The 17,960-nt window shown below is 40.5% G+C and overlaps 1 protein-coding gene and 1 long non-coding RNA gene across 7 annotated transcripts in view; one reads left to right on the forward strand and one right to left on the reverse strand.

Moving 5' to 3' along the window:
• The window catches only part of LOC146493076 (uncharacterized), a 423,488-nt gene that overhangs the window by 68,816 nt on the left and 336,712 nt on the right, over positions 1–17,960 (forward strand). The window lies entirely within an intron of this gene.
• LOC146493077 (RNA-binding motif, single-stranded-interacting protein 3-like) overlaps positions 1–17,960 on the reverse strand; it is a 307,462-nt gene that overhangs the window by 25,328 nt on the left and 264,174 nt on the right. For 5 of the 6 annotated variants that reach the window (XM_085148672.1, XM_085148674.1, XM_085148677.1 and 2 more), the window contains exons 10-12: positions 14,788–14,831; positions 12,296–12,392; positions 8,378–8,425 (exon numbers count right to left, since the gene is read on the reverse strand). The exons of the other annotated variant lie outside the window; for it this stretch is intronic. In XM_085148672.1, coding sequence (XP_085004798.1) covers positions 8,378–8,425; positions 12,296–12,392; positions 14,788–14,831 — 189 coding nt within the window. The remainder of the gene's footprint in view (positions 1–8,377; positions 8,426–12,295; positions 12,393–14,787; positions 14,832–17,960) is intronic. 6 annotated transcript variants of the gene reach the window in all.

Raw genomic sequence — 17,960 nt, forward strand, 5'->3', positions numbered from 1 at the left:
GTCAAAATCTGGGAGCATGTATAACCAAATTGCCGTGGCTGAGATGGATTATGGTAATGCTGCTGCTTTGTAATCTTATATATATGTGTCAGTGAAGGAAAGCAAAACTAATAATTTCCCCCAGTAATATGATGGCTTGTGACTATAAAATGATTCTAGTAATAAAGTTATTATGAAAAATAAAGCACCAACTTCTCCATATCGAATAGGACATGCTATTTGGATGGATTTGTAGCGTGCGTTTGTGTGTTGTGTTTCTTAATGTGTGTATGAGGCGATAAGGGTGCTAGATGAAGCATGTAACAGTATTTGTCATGTCTTCATGGGAGGTCCATTCCTCTCCACGGTCGGACTGTGCTCGTTTATCAGCCGTTCTCTGACTGCCTTTTGTAGACAAATAGATCATTTCACACACAAGGATCTCTCTAGAATGTTTACTCTATTTATAAAAACCAAAAAAGGGGGGAAAAAAAGATTAGAAATCCAATTAAAAACACAGCCAGCTAATAAAGCCTGCCCACCAAAGCATGTCAGCTTTGTCTCCAAACATATTTTTTTGCTACTATCGCAAAATTTGTTGAAGTAATATCCAAAAAGCTTACAGTGAAAATGCAGCCACTCAATCTCCTTGTCAGTCATCCAGTGTCTCTGCAACAGTATTGTTCTTACATATATATGAAACCTTAACCCTGACAAGACAATTTTTTTTTTCCTGGCACGGACACAGTAGGTGCAGTTGTAGTCTGAAAGGGCAGAAGAGAAGAGAGAGAAACAGGACAGAGTGAGACAAAAATGAGGGAGAAATGAGAGCTAGGTGTACAGGAAGGAGTGCAGAGGGAGCGGGGATGGAAAAAAATAAAAGAGAAACTCAAGGACGAGTGTAGCCCCGTCTCAAATTCTGCCTCGCCAGTCAAATCCATGAGACCAACATAATGTTCCCTCTCTGAATCCGAGGAGCATTTTTAATGTCAAGCGGGGAGATGGGTATAACACAGCGCACTGATTCAACCCTATTCGATGAGGGCTGATAGTTACGATTCACGTTCTCAGAGACCCAGTGAACGTCTATTCAAAGTAGGGAGAACTGGCCGGAGTGCAACGGCAGAGGAATTCAATAATTCACCTCCAGTATGTAAGGGCTGGTGCACTCAGGCAAATGCACACTTGAAGCACATACAGTTCAGAGCGAGAAAAAAAAGGGGGGGGGGGTCAAAGGAAAAAACAAAGGGGGGGGGGGGATAACTCATGGGGAAAGACAGCAATGCTGCGCATGGCTGGCACAGCACTTAGTCCGGCAATCTTTGGCAGTGCGAACTGAATTTAAGAGCACGTGCATGTGATTGATGATCTGTATGTAAGTAAGATTTACCACGGGAAGGAATGTGTTTTGTGCGTGTAGGCATTCGCACGCGTTAGCTGCACGTATGCATTTGTCGTTTTGGGGCCTCTAGTTCTTTAATTGTTCGTACTTTTTCAAGGTCTGCTGATTTCTGTAGCATTGACCAGGCAAGTGGTCGTGTTTTGACATGACCTGTGAGAACATCTCACAGACGATGAGAAAGGAAAGAAGGAAGACAAATGATAAACTAAAGGAAAAGGAAAGAAGAACAACCCACGTAAGAACAGACTGCAGACTCATTTAGATGTCCACTTAAGGAAAAAAAAAGAAACGCTGTCACTTTCTATCAGGTTTCCCGCAGAGAACATCTTGCGCATTAATTGAAGATAAGCAAATTTTGAAAACTGTTCTCTGCTCAGTCACCCTTTCTAACTGCTAACAAAGCGCCGGCTCCTCTGTGGGATGAAGACCAGTTTCGTATGGATAGACTTGTCAAACTTAATCTACTCAGATACAAACAAACACCTTTTGCCTTAGAAGTACATGCTGCAGTGCTCTCTGTTTACTGTGCAATAAGGCAAGTAGCGGTCAAGTTGCTTTCAGTGTCAGCAGTTTGATTTACTTCCATTCAACACAACATCTATTATTTCCAACAAATTGCTGCTTAACGCAGTTAATGGACTTCAGGTTTACAAAGCCAGCGGAGGGCTGAAATGAAGAAAAACATCAAATTAGGTTAACAAATCAATGCGGTATCATTAGTATCGGCAGTAGCTAACTAACAAGGGGTTTTAACAATATACAGCTCCACCAGCACTTTGCACAATTTTGCGAAGAAGAGAAATTTGTCCTGCTGAGAGATACTCAACTCAGCAACACCAAAGCCAGCATATCATTTCAGAGTAAGTTTAGCATGACCGTTATCATAGGAGGCATGCTGTTTTTTAAAGGCTCAAGTAGAAAGTACAGACAACTTCATATAAGCATAAACAATTCATATGAGCACTTTAAAAATCAAAAAACAACAACAGCCTGTCAGGCACTCCCAAAGAAAACGTCTTGTTATATTTTGTAGGAACAATGTAAAACACAGAGAGATCTGGCATTTGCAGAATAGTTCAGCTCACAGACTGTAAATTAAAGATGGATGCAGCCCATGTCATCACCCACCGTAAAACCCTGACATAAAGATTTTCACTGACCATCAGGTACTGGGTGAGACTTGGTGAGATCTGACAAAGAAACTGAGGGACGATGCAAGATCATAGTGTAGTAGTCCTTCAGCCAAGCTTATTATGATGCAGATTATAATGTACAAATATGAGCATTATGCTTTTTTACGAAGACTTCTTCACTGTTTTTGCACAATTTATAACAGCTAAAAAAACAATATTATTTAAAACTAAAATTAATAATGAATTACAATACTCATTGTAATTCATCGGGGAATTCAAATTACCCAGAACTCGAACAACCCGTAAAGGTTTTTGTGTGTCTGTATGTGGTGTGAAAATCTGGAACAGTCTGAGTTTACAACTGAAACAATGCAAAAATATTCATAGATTTAAATTCCTCTACAAACAGTTGGTCTGGTCACAGTATACTCAATGATGGTTTTAGTGTGCTCTGTAATGTCTGTTCTCTTACCATTGCTGGTATGGATTCCAAAAAAAAAAAAAAAAAAAGTGTGTGCGTATGTATGTATATGTGTGTGTAGATATACAGTATATGTATGTATGTATATGTATGTGTGTTTGTCACTATGTAATTATTATTGCCTGTTACCTGTGGTAACGCAATTTATAATTATTATATATTCTGTATTTAGTTATGATGGTTCTAATTGTTGTTGCGAGCTGCCGTTGAGATGCTTGCATGTGCCCGGGGCTGTTGATGGTTTGTTTGGTTGTAACGATGGGCGTAGCTGTGGGAAGCTTATTGTTTTTTGTTGATGAGTGAGTATAGGGGTGGGATTTAATAAGTTTTCTTCGTCCCACTCCTTTTCAGGTAATTTTTGTTTTTTGTTTTGTGCACTTTATGTTCAATATATGTATTTTGTTGTGCCTGAAATGAATAAATGAATGAATGAATGAATGAATGAATTTGCAGCAACCAACGTCCCGTCGTGGCATAACTAATACAATTTATCCAAAGTTCCTTTCCTTAATGCTCTTCTTCAACATTATTTAGATTTTAGGTGCCATTTGTTGTACTTCGTTTAATAGTAGACTCAAAAACACATTTTACCCTAATCTGTATCTGTAATGTAATTATCTAAATAATAATCTCTAGATCTATTCTTAAATACTTATTTTGTTAAATCAAACTTAACAAGTCTGATTAATTAACAAGTTTATTTAACATGCATATAGACTATTATATTCTATTCTGTATGACTGTCCAGCTCTTCCCCTTCCACGCTCTGCTGCCTCCATATTGCCCAGATATCAAGAGCGCCATTGCACAACGCTCCATTGGTTTAACACGCAACATGAGGAAGGAGTCGCCAAACTGCAGCACAATCAATTGGTTTTTAATGCCCTGAGAAGCCCCCCAAGCATTTGAACTAGGATGCTTAGCTAATTTGATGTGATTCACTGAACTGATGGCAGAATGTGTGTGTATGCATGTGTGTATAAAGGGCAGTCTGCTGTGTTTGTAGCTGGTAGTTGATACGAGCACGGGTCATAAAGGGAGACAGACTGGTATCTATGATTCACTGTCAGCAGTGACAGCTGGGGTTAGCACCTACCAGCCATTTGGTGACAGAAAGAGCCAATGGAACACAATGGGGACGGGACCATGGGGACTTATATCACCACATGGCTACTGCCGGCATGGAGGCATGATGAGATGTAGACAGTACAATGGCTGCTGGTTAGTGGCTAGTCCCAAAGGCTTCAAGAGGCCCCATGACATAAGGCTGAAAGATGGATGACCATCAGGCATCGCATGGGCTGGTAAAGAATAACCCGTATGGACCACACGTATGGCAATTCATAACACATACAGTACATACAAACATGTATCGGCAAACACGCACAGTTACCCAAGCATAGATGATGAGGCAGTATATACTCTCTCCATGTGATGACAGACAAACCACAACACCACATGGCCGAGAGCCTGAGAAGACGCCAGAAAATGAAGAAAACAGTATGCACATTCAAGCAAACGTGCATTCTTGTCCTGTGGATGCACACGCACAAGCAGATATACAAATGTATTTGTGTAGAAAGAATGCATGTACACACTAAAACACAAACGGGCTGCACTGCACATGCTGAGCAGTTATACTATTAGAGGTCTCTGTCACGTTTGTCATTCACCTTGTAATACTGTCTACCACCTAAGACAGCTTCATTTTCACAACAGGCAGACTCAGCAGCAGCACCAAAAACAGCAGCTTGTTAGCGAGCTAGCTTTAATCCAGTCTGAAACGAGTGCCATAAGGAAGGAGCATACCTGCCTGAGAGTACTGCAAAGTATGGGAGGGAAGGAGGTGGCTGGTTGAGTGAAGATATGTGCAAAAAAAAAAAAAGGCAGGAAGTTGTGTGGCTGAAAGGCAAACTGGGCACCTCACAGGGCAGCTGCAGCTGGGTGTGGGTGTGTGTGTGTCTGCTGGGCTGGTGGCCTGCTGCGACCAGATTACATGTTCACTGTCCCACAGCGGGAGTGGAAGTGAGATGGGTAGGACTGAGTGGTAAATGGCCACAGCGGGGAGCCATGCGGCTGGTTGAGCACTCCTCTAGTGAGTGAGTGCCAATGTTTCCCAGTTTGCTCAGTGGCAGGGACTCTAAAGCAGTTGTCTTCCTGACTGACGCTTACAATGTTATCCACATTCGTACGGACTTCATTAGCCAAACTTGGTTTTTCATGCTGAACCATCAACAGCAAAAGCTAAAAATATCATGATATGAAAATATCAGGTAGTGTGTACTGATTTGTGCCTCTGTGCCGGTAACAATGAATCGATAATATTTTGGCTATCAAAGTTCAAAGCTAAGGTTATTAGGAACTCACAAAACAGCTACAGTATTCAGTTGTAACTCTAGAATTCTAATCATATAAGAGGATAACATAAACTAATGCAATTTTATTTAACACTGAAAGGTCATTGCAAGGTCACCTTCATTGGGATATCATAAGGTTCTCCCAAAACACGAATTTAGGAAGTAAGAGGAAGTGAGAAGGATTTAAACTGGTGGAGGCATACGACCCCGGTATCTGGGGAAAACAAATTTAATTAATCTAACAGTCTACACAAAAAAATAATGACTAATTACGCCGGAACTGTGTGTTCTTACTAGTTTTCTCCCTATTATTATAACACTTTTGGGCTGGTATCTACCCAGTGTATAAAATATTTGTTGCAGCATAGAACTCTATAACCCCGGGTTATAGATCCAAACTGTAAGGTGCTACCTATTCACCCATATGCATATTCATTTGCTCATTAGTACAGAATAGTGAACCTCGATATCAAAGCATGACTTAAATTATGCGGCTGTGAGATTCATTAGAGGTAACTTCAGCAAAAACTAACACAAGTTACCCTGAGGCTGGTAATTTCTTTTTCAAAGACAAAATAACTTATTGTATCAATAAAATTAGAACCACAGTGCAGAATTTACATGCATATTATGAACCATACTGTGACGCAGAGTCCTAAAAATGTGCTTTATGTAGAACATAAAATCTTCACTGCACTCCCTTTTCCAGGCTAATAGAACTAAGTGCCCACTGTATTAAAGAAGTATTGAGATTTTCAAAAAGTGAAGCTTTTTTTTAAAAATAGTGGTAAAGAATCAGTTATATTTGCCCTTGACTGGTAACCAGTCTTTTTCTGTGAACAAACTGAGAGCAATGAAGTAGATTGAATATGCTTCAGGGGCCACAACAAGCCTCAAGCAAACACTAGAAATCTCTGGCAGAATGATTTAAAATCTCTAAGAAACAAAATGAGAACACTTATAGAGCTTGGATCAATTAAAAACTCAACCTTAAAACAATTTGGTAAACCACTAATGTGCTTTGTTGTTATAACAACAGAGAAGAAAAAGTATTTTCAAGCAAGATTGCGGGTGAGGCTTCAGCGATAGGAAAATAAAACTGGATGCGCAAGCGGGGGTATTTCAGGAAATGTGAAAAAGCCTTGAGCCACCTCTCCTGCTTGAAAATATGTGCAGCAATTTATTGAAATGTGTAAAAATACAAGAAAATACAGTATATAACTCTGCAAATACAGATTGTAAAACTCTAACGAGCTTGAAAATCAATATTTGGTATGACCACCTTTATTCTTCATGACAGCCTGAACGCTCTTGCTCAAGTTTTCTTGTCATTTCTTCAGGAATAGTTCTTCAGGCTTTTTGAAGGGCATTCAAAACTCTTCTTTGGATGTTGGCTGCCTTTTGTTCTGTTCACTGTAAAGACGATCCCACACTGCTTCAAAAATGTTGAGCTCTGGGCTCAGGGGAGGCCAATCCATGACTGATAGCAATCCATTGTGTGTTTTTCTATTCAGGTATGCTTTTGCTGTATTGTCACTGTGTTTGGGATCATTGTCATGAAAATGAAGCTCTTGCCAATCAGACACTTTCCAGATGGTATTGCATGGTAGATCAAAATCTAATGGTGCTCTTCTCTGTTTATAATTCCATCAATTTTGATAAGATTGTTAACACCACTGGCTGAAATATAACCCCGAACCATGATGGCTGTAAGAGACTATATATATTAGTCTATATATATGATGATTTGAAATTTGGATTCATTACTCCACAAGACTTGGTGCCATTTTTAGTCTAGTTTTTGTGTAATTTAGCAAACCTCAGGCTTTCCTCTCTGTTTGTCTTCCTTAAGAATGGCTTGTTGACAGCCATCTGTCTACTTGATAAGATTTTAGTAAACAGTAGATCGACTGGATCAACTGAAGGGCCAGATGCACCTCACAATTCTTTCCTGTTTGTTAAGAGCATGACTTTCAGTTGTGCCAGGTTTTTGGCTAATCGCTCGTTCTATGCCTGTCAAACTTTTATTGTTGCCATTTTTCATGAATTTGAAGAAATGGGAACAAATTATGGCTGCTAGTAACAAAGTCCCTGAAGGTACTGTTTAAAAAGTGGTTCTCTGCTAAGGTTTTTGTTATGTGTAGACGTGCCACCAGTTCATTTCTTGAGTTAGGTTCCTTTTTAAGATTGAATGATTCCCAGGTTAATGCCAAGTAACTTAACAAAGAAAACATTTATCTGAAAATGGTCAGGTACAAGGACTGGATTGAAAATGAGTGAAAAAGCAGCCGATGTCCAAAGAAAAACTTTGGAAGACCCTCATGAAGCTCGAAGAACTATTGTTAAATGCCACTTTAAAAATGAGAAGAAATTCTGCAAAACAGAACTGAATGTGACTGAAGGCAATGTGATTACCTCACCGTTAAAGACCGTGTTGCTCGTGAACTAAGTCTAATTAATATTAGCTTTTTTCCCCCTTGTCTGCTGTCTGGGATGGTAACCTCAAGCAGCAGTCTGTCTTGTGCTGTGGTCTGGTAAATGACTCTGAATTGCTTCCTGGCACTACTAAAAACATATAAACTCCACAAAGCCTCCCAAAAATAAAACAAAATGTGTTTGTATACTTAGGAGAGATGGAAAAATGTGGTTATCAAAATTGGGTAAAGTGCTTCGAATAGTAACTCCAGGACCGAAATGGTGTAATCATTTGGCCAGAAGTAATAGTGGCCAAGTGCATGTTAGAAATTGAGTTGCTTTAACATTTAGTCTGCAACGGAAGAATAATGTGGCTTAAACGTTTTTCCAAACAGAATCTTTTTCTGGTCAGTCACATTGTGCTAAATATAAAAATGTCTCCATGACTATTTTCAGGATAAATTAAAAAATACGAATCTTTAAAAAGTTTTGATTAACAGCAGATTAGACTGGATGCGCATCACAGATTTTCAACTAAAGGGTGGATCCCCAGCGGGGGCCCTGACTCAAGGGCAGCTGCAGTACTTCAGGTACACGGTGGAGTACTTACTGTAGGTTGCATAACATATTGTTGATGAGGCATCCACGTACTCTGGACCTGAGGAGAAATACAGAAAATGTAAAATGATGGTGGCAATATAAAATTTTCCTTTGTCTTAGTAAGAGCTGAAACGTATCCCACATAATACAATAAATGCTATTCAAATAGTCCCAATATGTTCAAATACTCTTCAGTCTGTAAGTCTTAAAATGATTGTGCTGGTTTTAATGCACCAAAATGGCTGAACTTTACACAGATTAATTTGTGCCAAAGAATTACTAGAAGAATCTGAAAGTCTGGAGGCAGCACATCTCCCTCCTGCCTTCTCATTATTGCCGGCAGTATGTTGTGCGTTGAACTCGTAAAATGAGTCTTTTTCTGTATTATAACAATATTAAAGCTCCGCCCAGTGCTGTTGGAGCAGGGGTGAAAGGTCGGGGACAGACCTCTAGAGAAGACTCACAAAATACAAAAAGCATTTTTGTTTTAATCTCAGCATAAAACAGAACAAAGAACTTCAACGCTACAACCAGAGGAAAAAAAACATTGACAGATATGCATATTTACAAATGTAGATTCAAAAGTTAAAGAGATGGAGAAACAGTGACAGTGGAAACTATAAAGAAACCGGAGGAATGGACGATGAACAAACAGAGCTTTTATGCTGGAGAGAGGAATTAGACAGCTTGTAGCAGACAAACACACAGACTGGCCACTGATCCTGGTAAAATGATTAGATTAAACAAAGACAAACATGGAATAATCTGCTGTAAGAGCAATCAATCCTCTGAGCCAACCCAAATGCGTGATTTGGATCCTTACCTAAACAAGCCTGATATTCTATAACGCGGTGCCAAGTCTGCTTGTTTATACACGGCAATATTTGTTCTCCCCAGCTGAATGGGACAGCAGATAGACACAGAGAAAGCTTATATTTAATCACTTGTCTTCGGCATTTTCTAACTAAGATATTGCATGACCGTCATGTGATTATTGCAACAAGAAAGGATGGCTTTACACTGGGCTTAAGGAAAAAATCGTGAGAGAATCATGGTGAAATCTTTGCTGGGTAAATAAAAAATGGCAGTCTTACACACTAATGTGAGGGAGGCTCACTCACAATTTATCTGAAGCAACCAAAGATGAAAAAGTCCAAACCTGAACCGATAAGAACACAGTGAACACAATGGGAAGCTAGTCCAACCCACTGAAAAGAAACAGACAAAGAGACCTCCAACATATTTACTTCATAATCTCAGCTTCCTTTTCAATTTTGTTCAAAGCTCTTACATGAGATCTTTACAGCCTCCTCAGGTGTTGAACAGATTCAGGCCGGTGCACTAATTCTTATATTATTAGATTAATCTCAATTCAATTCAGTTTTATTTATACAGCGCCAAATCACAATAACAGTTGCCTCAAGGCACTTTATATTGTAGGTAGACCCTGCAGTAATACATATCATATGACCCCCTATGAGCAAGCACTTTGGCGACAGTGGGAAGGAAAAACTCCCTTTTAACAGGAAGAAACCTCCGGCAGAACCAGGCGCAGAGAGGGGCGGGGCAATCTGCTGCGACTGGTTGGAGTGAGAGAAGGAAGATGGGATAAAAGCACGTCTCAAAAAGTGCAATGTAGAGCAATGTTGTAATGTGTTTCCTGAGAGCTGAAAATGTTGTAATGCACTGATAATGTGTCCTCTGGCTTTGTTTGGATGCTGAGAGATAAATCCCAGTTTGCCAGCTGTGAGACAGTTGTGTTCACTCATTTTTTTACTTTTGGGACCAAACACTACCATCTTAGGTTCGTGAAAAGACTGTAGTTTAGTCCAAGTTAACAGCAGAAACATGACAAATGCGTTTATCTGTGGGATGTTAAAAAACAGCAAAAGGGCTGATGAGTTACAGCATTAACAATTTCAGCAGGACTTCACTCCCAGACATCTCCCAGATAAAAATAAACCAGAAAGCCAGAAACTGATCTGTTATCAGGCAGGAAAGAACGTGAGGGAAAACGTGCTAAGTTGCTAAGTGTAACACAAAATATAAAGAGATCCAAATGACTGCTTTTGAAGATTAGAGTTAACTGACTCGACCTGAGCTGGCTTTTCCCCAAAGCACCAAATTACAGCTTTTACAGAGTTGCTCAGAATTACAGCAGGTAGAGTAATTCTACATGAACATTAGTTTCACTGTGAGTGAAGGGTAAAATGTGCACAACCTAAGAAGCTCCCTACCTCTGGCTGAACTTCACAGCTTATATTATAATTTAAAAGAGCCTGTCAGCCAACAGGCCAAAAAGCCGGTAAGTCAGTTGTCGAGCTGCGTGGTCAGCCAGCTGGCCCTCGTTCCAACCAGTCACACGTAAACCCAAACAGCCAGCCAGTTAGCTAGTTAGTAAGCTTGCCAGCCCCATGTCCTATCAGCCAGCCACATATTTAGTCAGCCAGTGAGCCAGTCTGTATAAGCAGTGATGTAAACCAGGCTCACGGCTGGCTGGCGGTACTCGTTTAAATCTTGGTAGCGATATGGCCTGGACCGTCTCCTGTCATGCGGATCATCAAAGTTGTTTTTTCCAGCAAATGAATCCAATCGTTATTGAAGAGCCAAGCATAAAGAACGCCAGAATACCGCTGTTGGTATGGGTCATTTGCAGATCTGATCAATCAATTCTATCAAAAGCTCCAAAATATCAACGCGACACAAACATAAAAGGAGGAATGACACATACAGTCATTTCTGCGCACCGTGAGATTTTCATTACAAAGGCAATACTTTTCATCATAAAAGGAAGTGATTTCCTTTTGTCTTGCATATATATCTGCCTGGCTTGTCTTCCCCTTCTTTTTTCCCCGTGCCTCTTTGTACTTGAGCAGAAGATGAAGGACTCACCTTCCTGCCGTGACTGGCTGAAGGGCAATATTACAGGAAGCGGCGGCAGAGCTGCCCGATATTGAAACTGTGAGGATTAATATTCCTCAAAAGCCTGGCCATTGTTTTTGATAAATCAATTTGGGAAGCCTTCCGAGAGCGGATTAGAGGCGCGCCCTGGCCCACTTTTCTCCCTCCTTCTCTCTCCTCTGCCCCTCCACCACAGGTACTGGACCAGAGTTTTAATCAAGCGTGCCTCAAAGACGGGCGCCGCAACCTTCAGCAACACCCCTCCTCTGCCCACCCAGCCGTGCCATCGCCATCACCTAAACCTACTCTTTCTCTCTCTCTCTCTCCATCTGTCTCTTCTATTTTCTTATCTATCCTTCATCTCCTTTCTCCTGCTCTCTATCCTCGTCTTTCTGTCTCTGCATACCAAACAGAGGCGATGTTAAACGATAGTGTCTGATCGAGAGGGCACAGTGGCAGCGTCTCTTGATGTTTAGATTCGGCAAAGGGTGTTGCATGAAATGCGCAGTGACGGAAAATAGTTAGCGCTCCTGACATATCACAGGGCCAATTTTTACGATCCCGCTCTGTTCTGTTGCATTACTCCACTGATCGCAGCAGTGAGGAATGCAAACGTTCGCTCTGGAAGTGGAAGGCCTGGTGCTGAAGCTAGGAAAATAAAATAAAAAGAGATCGAGAGAGGGAACAAAAGAGGTTTGGACTACAGGAGAGAGGAAACTGTTTCTTTTTCCTAGATACTTTCATTCTTGATGGGTGCGTTTCTTTTTTTCTACCTTGTCAGCCTTTTTAAAATCCCCCTTTTTCTTTGCCGCTTCTGTTCTGATCCCTGGCGTGTTTGCTGCCTACGAAACAGATGTCATCAAGCACAGCTGGAGCATCGAAGAAACAATGAGGGAAGAAGCGAGAGCCTCATGCTGTTTTGAAGCCCACCCCCTCTTTTCCAACCCAAAGTGCACAAAATACACAAAGTATACTCTCATATACATACACACAGAATCTACCCATATTCCAGTGCATTATGGCCCACCTGATATGTGGAAACGGGGGAAGCAGCGATGAAGGGCGTGATGGAGGTCTGTGCGATCATGCGGTTGGTGGCGATGCTGTAAGGCGAGGAGTAGAACCTGAGCCGAAAGGAAAAAGGAACAGAGGAATAAATTTGAGTAACTAACAGTAGAGAGAATACCTAGTTTATTTGCATTGGGTGGTTCCATGTTACGAGGCTATTAAACGACTTTAATAGAAACATCTGAAAAATGTACAAGACTATTGAGTAATACAGAATATTTGGTATGCCTCAAATCTTGCATTAATGACACTTGTAAGTGAGCAGCAGGGACTCCTCAAGGCTGCGCAAAACAGGAACCTAAATTCAGTTGCGCTTAGACTTAATGCTCAGGAGGGCTGAGGTCAGGTGGCTATAGAGGGAAGTCCATGACAGTCAGTACTGCTTGATTGGCCTAAAAAGTAATTTCTTCAAAGTTTCGAGGTGTGCTGGGAGTCATTACCCTTCTCCACACAGCTGGAAACCAGAGGGTGTGCATATGTCTACAGAAAGGACTGCAGCTTCTAAGTGGACGGGGTGTGGTTCGTTTAATATAGGTGTCCAACTCTGGAGCAGACAAACATCCTCTGACTCGATTACGTCCACTGCATTGTTGACTTTATGTCTGATGCAAGGAATATTCTCCTACTGCCTTACATAAAAATGAATCCATCAGTAAAATGAACTTGTCCATTCTCCATGGTAAGATATATGGTGTATGCTCATTCACAACTTGGCCTTGTTTCCCTCTTAAAACTGCTATTAAACAGCCGTCTGTGTTGCTTTTCTATTTCTCAGTGAGGCAAGCTTGATGTGTCACTCTTCTCGTGGTTTGGTTTCTTTTGGTCTGCTTGCTTAAACTTTAGTTTCAACTTCTGAATATTTGGCTTAGTTCTCATACTGGAATTTACTTAATAGAGCAATAATAATATGCTGGACAGCTGATGGACGGCCATATCTGCAACGGATTACCGATGCGTGGACCAAGTCTGGCTGAGTGCACTCAACACTGGGATATAGTCAAGGAAATCTTTTTCTGTGTACTTGGAGACCTTCTTTGTGTAATTGAAAGACTTTATTTTAATGCTGAACATCTAAAGGTGCTGAATCTCACCGAGATCCCCTGGGAGGTTAAGCAGGATGTCCAACAGTCTCAGCAACAATTAGTGAAAATCATAATACTGGCCAAGGACAGGCCAACACTAATTCTGTAACGAGCCTTGAAATCGCTACATACAGCATCAACGCCGACGACATTACAGTTTGACTTTAACGGTCTGGTGTTGTGAAAATGTGAGTCAAACACCAGCAGCTCAAAAACAGAGTTTTCATTGTTTTATTATCTATGTCAGATTGTGCAAAATGTAAAATGATTTCAATGAATGTGAATAACACAAAAGTGATGTTGTGTAGTTTGCTTAGTAGTTTGGAAACTTTGGCAGCTTGATTAAATATAAAAGGTCAGTTTATGACAAAGGAAGGAGCTACATTAGTTTTCACCCAACGCTGGGATCGTGTGCAGTGTTTCAGTTTTTCTAAATGTCTTTTTGCTTTTGGTTTCTGAAAGTATACAGTTACATTTTATGCAAATATTAACACTGAGGAGGACGTAAATTAAGTCCCTCAATAACATATATATGCATTAATTATGGGTAATTTGCATTATAATTATATACAGTACTAAATTCACCGATTTGAATTTGAACTCTTTATGTACCTGTAAGAAATGTAAAGTAGCATTTTTTTAAACTATGCATTACGTTTTTTGTAAGTTTTCTTTATTTAACATTTGACTCGTTTTACGTTATTTTTCTTCTTTTCTAGAGGATGATTATTTATGTATAATGTTTTTATCGCCCGCAAAAATCTGGTTCAAGGTGCTGAGAGCGACACATTTTTCTCTTTCTCTCGCAGTTTTGTATCTTTGGGATCATAAGTTGAGGGATTTATACTGAAGTAGGCGTTTACATTGCAGGGCGTATGTAATGAGTGATGCTATTCATCCAGTGTTGTGTTTTGGTTGAGACTGACTCACTGGAGGATAAGTGGTTTAGGAAGTGGGAGTGAGGCGCTTCCTGTGAATGACTGAGGACAGAGGGAGATAAAGGGGAGCCTCAGCATTCTCCTTCCTGTCTCAGCACCGTGGGGAAAAATAAAACATGACGCCGGGTCATTTATTTCCACAGCACCATGACATGAAGACACAAAAACACACATATCTGAGTACCCAAAGACACACATATACACACACACACACACACACACACTCACTCTCACTCAGTGCCCCTTCGCCATTTCTCACCCGACCTCACCAGTGAAAACCGATATCTGAACTCCATATAGATTTCCTTAATCAAACAGTAACAAAGTGCAGACACTACATTAATCTTTGTGTATGACAGTAGTATCGACTGGGGTTCTATGAGCCAGGAGGCGAGTGTATTAGCTGGTGCCAAGGATAGATCAAGTCTTACCCATTCTGCATTGCAGCAGGATCATATGTTAACGCCATGCCAGTCTGAAAGAGAAAGAACAACAACAAATTATACGGCCTATCAAGATACATACAGTATGAAGTAATATTAAAATGCTGAAGCAAAAGAAAATGTGACAACTTGTCCTACATTACCACCTTTTATATCATTTTTTTCAGTGTGACAATGTAGTGTCATCTGCTGTAGTAAAAAGGAGAAGGCAACAAAAGCAATCACTCTCACTCTAAGTGAGAAGCCAGTTTCTGATATTTACTGACAGACAAAAATGAGGAATGGCGATTTGCAGCGAAGCAGCAAAACACACAGAAAGAAGTGGTCAACACTTTTGTTTTAAGCCTACTTTTCAATAATGACCTAAACAAAGCCAAAGAGAAGATTGTGGCTGGAAAACAGTTTGATCAATGTCTTCTCCTTCTTTTTACAAAAGATGTTCTTCCATGAATTTAGTGACAGGATTTCAAGCTGCATGTAACCGTTTTAAAGTGTCTCTTATTTATATGTGTATATGTTGTCGTAAGTCGGACACCGATGGCTTTGCTGATCGAACGTACTTCTGTGAAATACAGTTAGAGCCATAATTTGTTGGACAAAAATATAATTTTTGTAGTTTTCCCTTTTTAGACCACCACAATTATTTAATTGTATAGGACTTAAGTGCAGACTTTGAACTTTAATTCAAAGGGTTTTACAAAGTTGTTGCATAAACGCAGTTTTCAAGGCCACATGAGGCCTTACTCTGTTATTATTCAATAACAAATGAAGCAGACAGAATATTTGAAGTTGAGCAAGGCCATCCTCATAATCAAAAACTACAATGAATCTATCAGAGATACAGCAGAAACATTAGGAGTGGCCAATCAACAGTCTGGTACATTCTTAAAAAGAAGGAACGTACTTGGCCAGAGCAAAAGGTCTGAAAGACCACACAACAAAGTGTATGATGACAGAGGCACTTCCATGGCTGAGGAAAAACAACATCAAACATCTAACCAAGTCAAGAACACTCAAGGTGATAGGTGTATTTTTTGTCAAGGTCTACAATCAACACAAATGTAAATGCAGAGAGTTTACAACAAGCCACTGATTACGCTCAAGAACAGGAAGGCCAGATTAGGTTTTGCCAAAAAAACATCTAAAAGAGGCTGCACAGTTGTGGAAAAATTCTTTGGACAGATGAAACCAATATGGAAAAATACAGACAAGGAGAGAAACCACAGAATCTAAAGCATACATGTGTCATGCTGTAATTCCTAAACAGTCCATGCAAAATTTTTGTGAAATTCCTTGATGTAAAGTTGAATGTTTGCCCTTCAATTGCGTTATAATTGTTTGATTTCACGTTCACTGTGGTGATGCACAGAGGCAAAACTATATAAATCATGTCTTTGTCCAGCTAAGTATTCAAGAAGGTCACAGACTAATTTTCTGTACATTTAAGCACTTCTGCTACCTCTAAATCACAGTGTACGTACAGTGTACGGGGAAACCGTACGGGCTCCTTGTATGTCACCTGTACATCAAAGGCAATGCTGTTGATATATTCCTGCACTATTGTGACCAAGAAAATTTGCTGTACATTTATTGTACTTGAAGAATAACTTGATTAAGATCCTGATTGTTTTTGTCCAAAACAAATGAAATCAAATCTAAATCATCTCATTTCAAAGTGGAAAAACTGACAAGTGACAAAGCCAATGTGAGGGAAAGCTTAGTCAATAGGACAAAGTGAATTAGTATCGAAGACGCGCTTTTCTATTTCAACCACGTATCATCGTGTTTTTATGAATGAGAGGAAATAAAGAAATGGCCTTTGGAGAGAAAAGGGAATGAGTGGAAAACTGAGTTCCTTGTTGTGATGGTGTGTGTACATGTGTCTAGGTAAGTGTGTGACAGCAAACCTATCCATGAGTGTGTGCGTGCGTGTGATTGTGTGAGGCCCTTTTTTAGAGTCCAGGAGAGAAACCTGTGTGCCGCAATCCTTCATCTGCATTCCTGAAGGTTCTCTCCCCGAGGAGAGCTAATCCGATTTCTTTTAACGGGAGGCTGCTGAGGATGGCAGATTTCATCAGCATACACACATGCACACGCTACACATTTACCCACACACACTCATTTTTTGCCCTTCCTTTCCCTCACTTTGCCCTCCCTCCCACTCCTTTTCTTCTTCAACATCTTGTGTTCTCCTTTCTCTCTCTCCGTTCCTCACTCCCCTCATCTCTTAATCTACCCCTCCCATCTTCCTGTAAGTCTTTTGCCCTTGTTCCCCCAGAGGGCTACCTACACTGAGCTATACAGTTAAGGGAATAGTGGCTCAGAGGTCCAAGGGGATCAGTGAGCCTGGACGAGCCCTCGAGAGTGAGCAAAAACACAGACTCTCCACCAAATGACAATGTCCTTGCTTAAACTAGGGATGTGTAGGGATCCAGGCATGGATGGACCTTTGTGTCTAATTTTGTGTATTTGCACAACTGGTTGTAAAAGGCTTTCAGAGACATTTTATACCAAGCTGTAAAGGCCGAATGCAGCCACTCAGTCCATGTGCTTTGTAATTATTTTCTACTTTAAATTTGGTTTTTGCATCTGTGAACATCTCTTTCTGTAAATCCATACATGCAAAGGTCTGTGCATGTATTTATACTCTCCCTTTACATAAAATCCAAGATCAAGAGAGTTGCATTGCACGCCTGTCAGCATGTTTGCGTGCACGACTGTGTGTTCCCATGCTCGCTAATAGCAGCGGCAGACATGGCCAGCTGTCTCGGTGAGGCTGATAACTCCCCTAAGTGCTGCCCTTGGTTCCGCGTGTTGATGAATTCCACAGCAGAGAAGCTCCTGACCGGAGGACCCTGCATAGCCAGTGACTGATTACTGATGCAGTTAGCTTTTGGCTCCGTCAAAATGAGAGGAAAGGAAAAGACACAGACAGACTGTGTATCCGTCTTAGCTTGATCCAAGACTGCAGAAAAAAACTTGACTTTAATGTTGTACAGACCCCGTGAACAAAGCTTGGCTCTGATAGAAGCTCCCATGAACAGACCTGACTTTTGAAGACCAAGTGGCCGTTTATGTGAATTTTTCATGCTTATGTAGTAAATAAGACTTACTGTACTGTGTATTTTCCACTAGAATATGTTCTCCCCTCTATGTAAATG

The sequence above is a fragment of the Neolamprologus multifasciatus genome, chromosome 22 (genome assembly GCF_963576455.1).
Source record: "Neolamprologus multifasciatus chromosome 22, fNeoMul1.2, whole genome shotgun sequence".
In the NCBI taxonomy this organism is placed as follows: Eukaryota; Metazoa; Chordata; class Actinopteri; order Cichliformes; family Cichlidae; genus Neolamprologus; species Neolamprologus multifasciatus.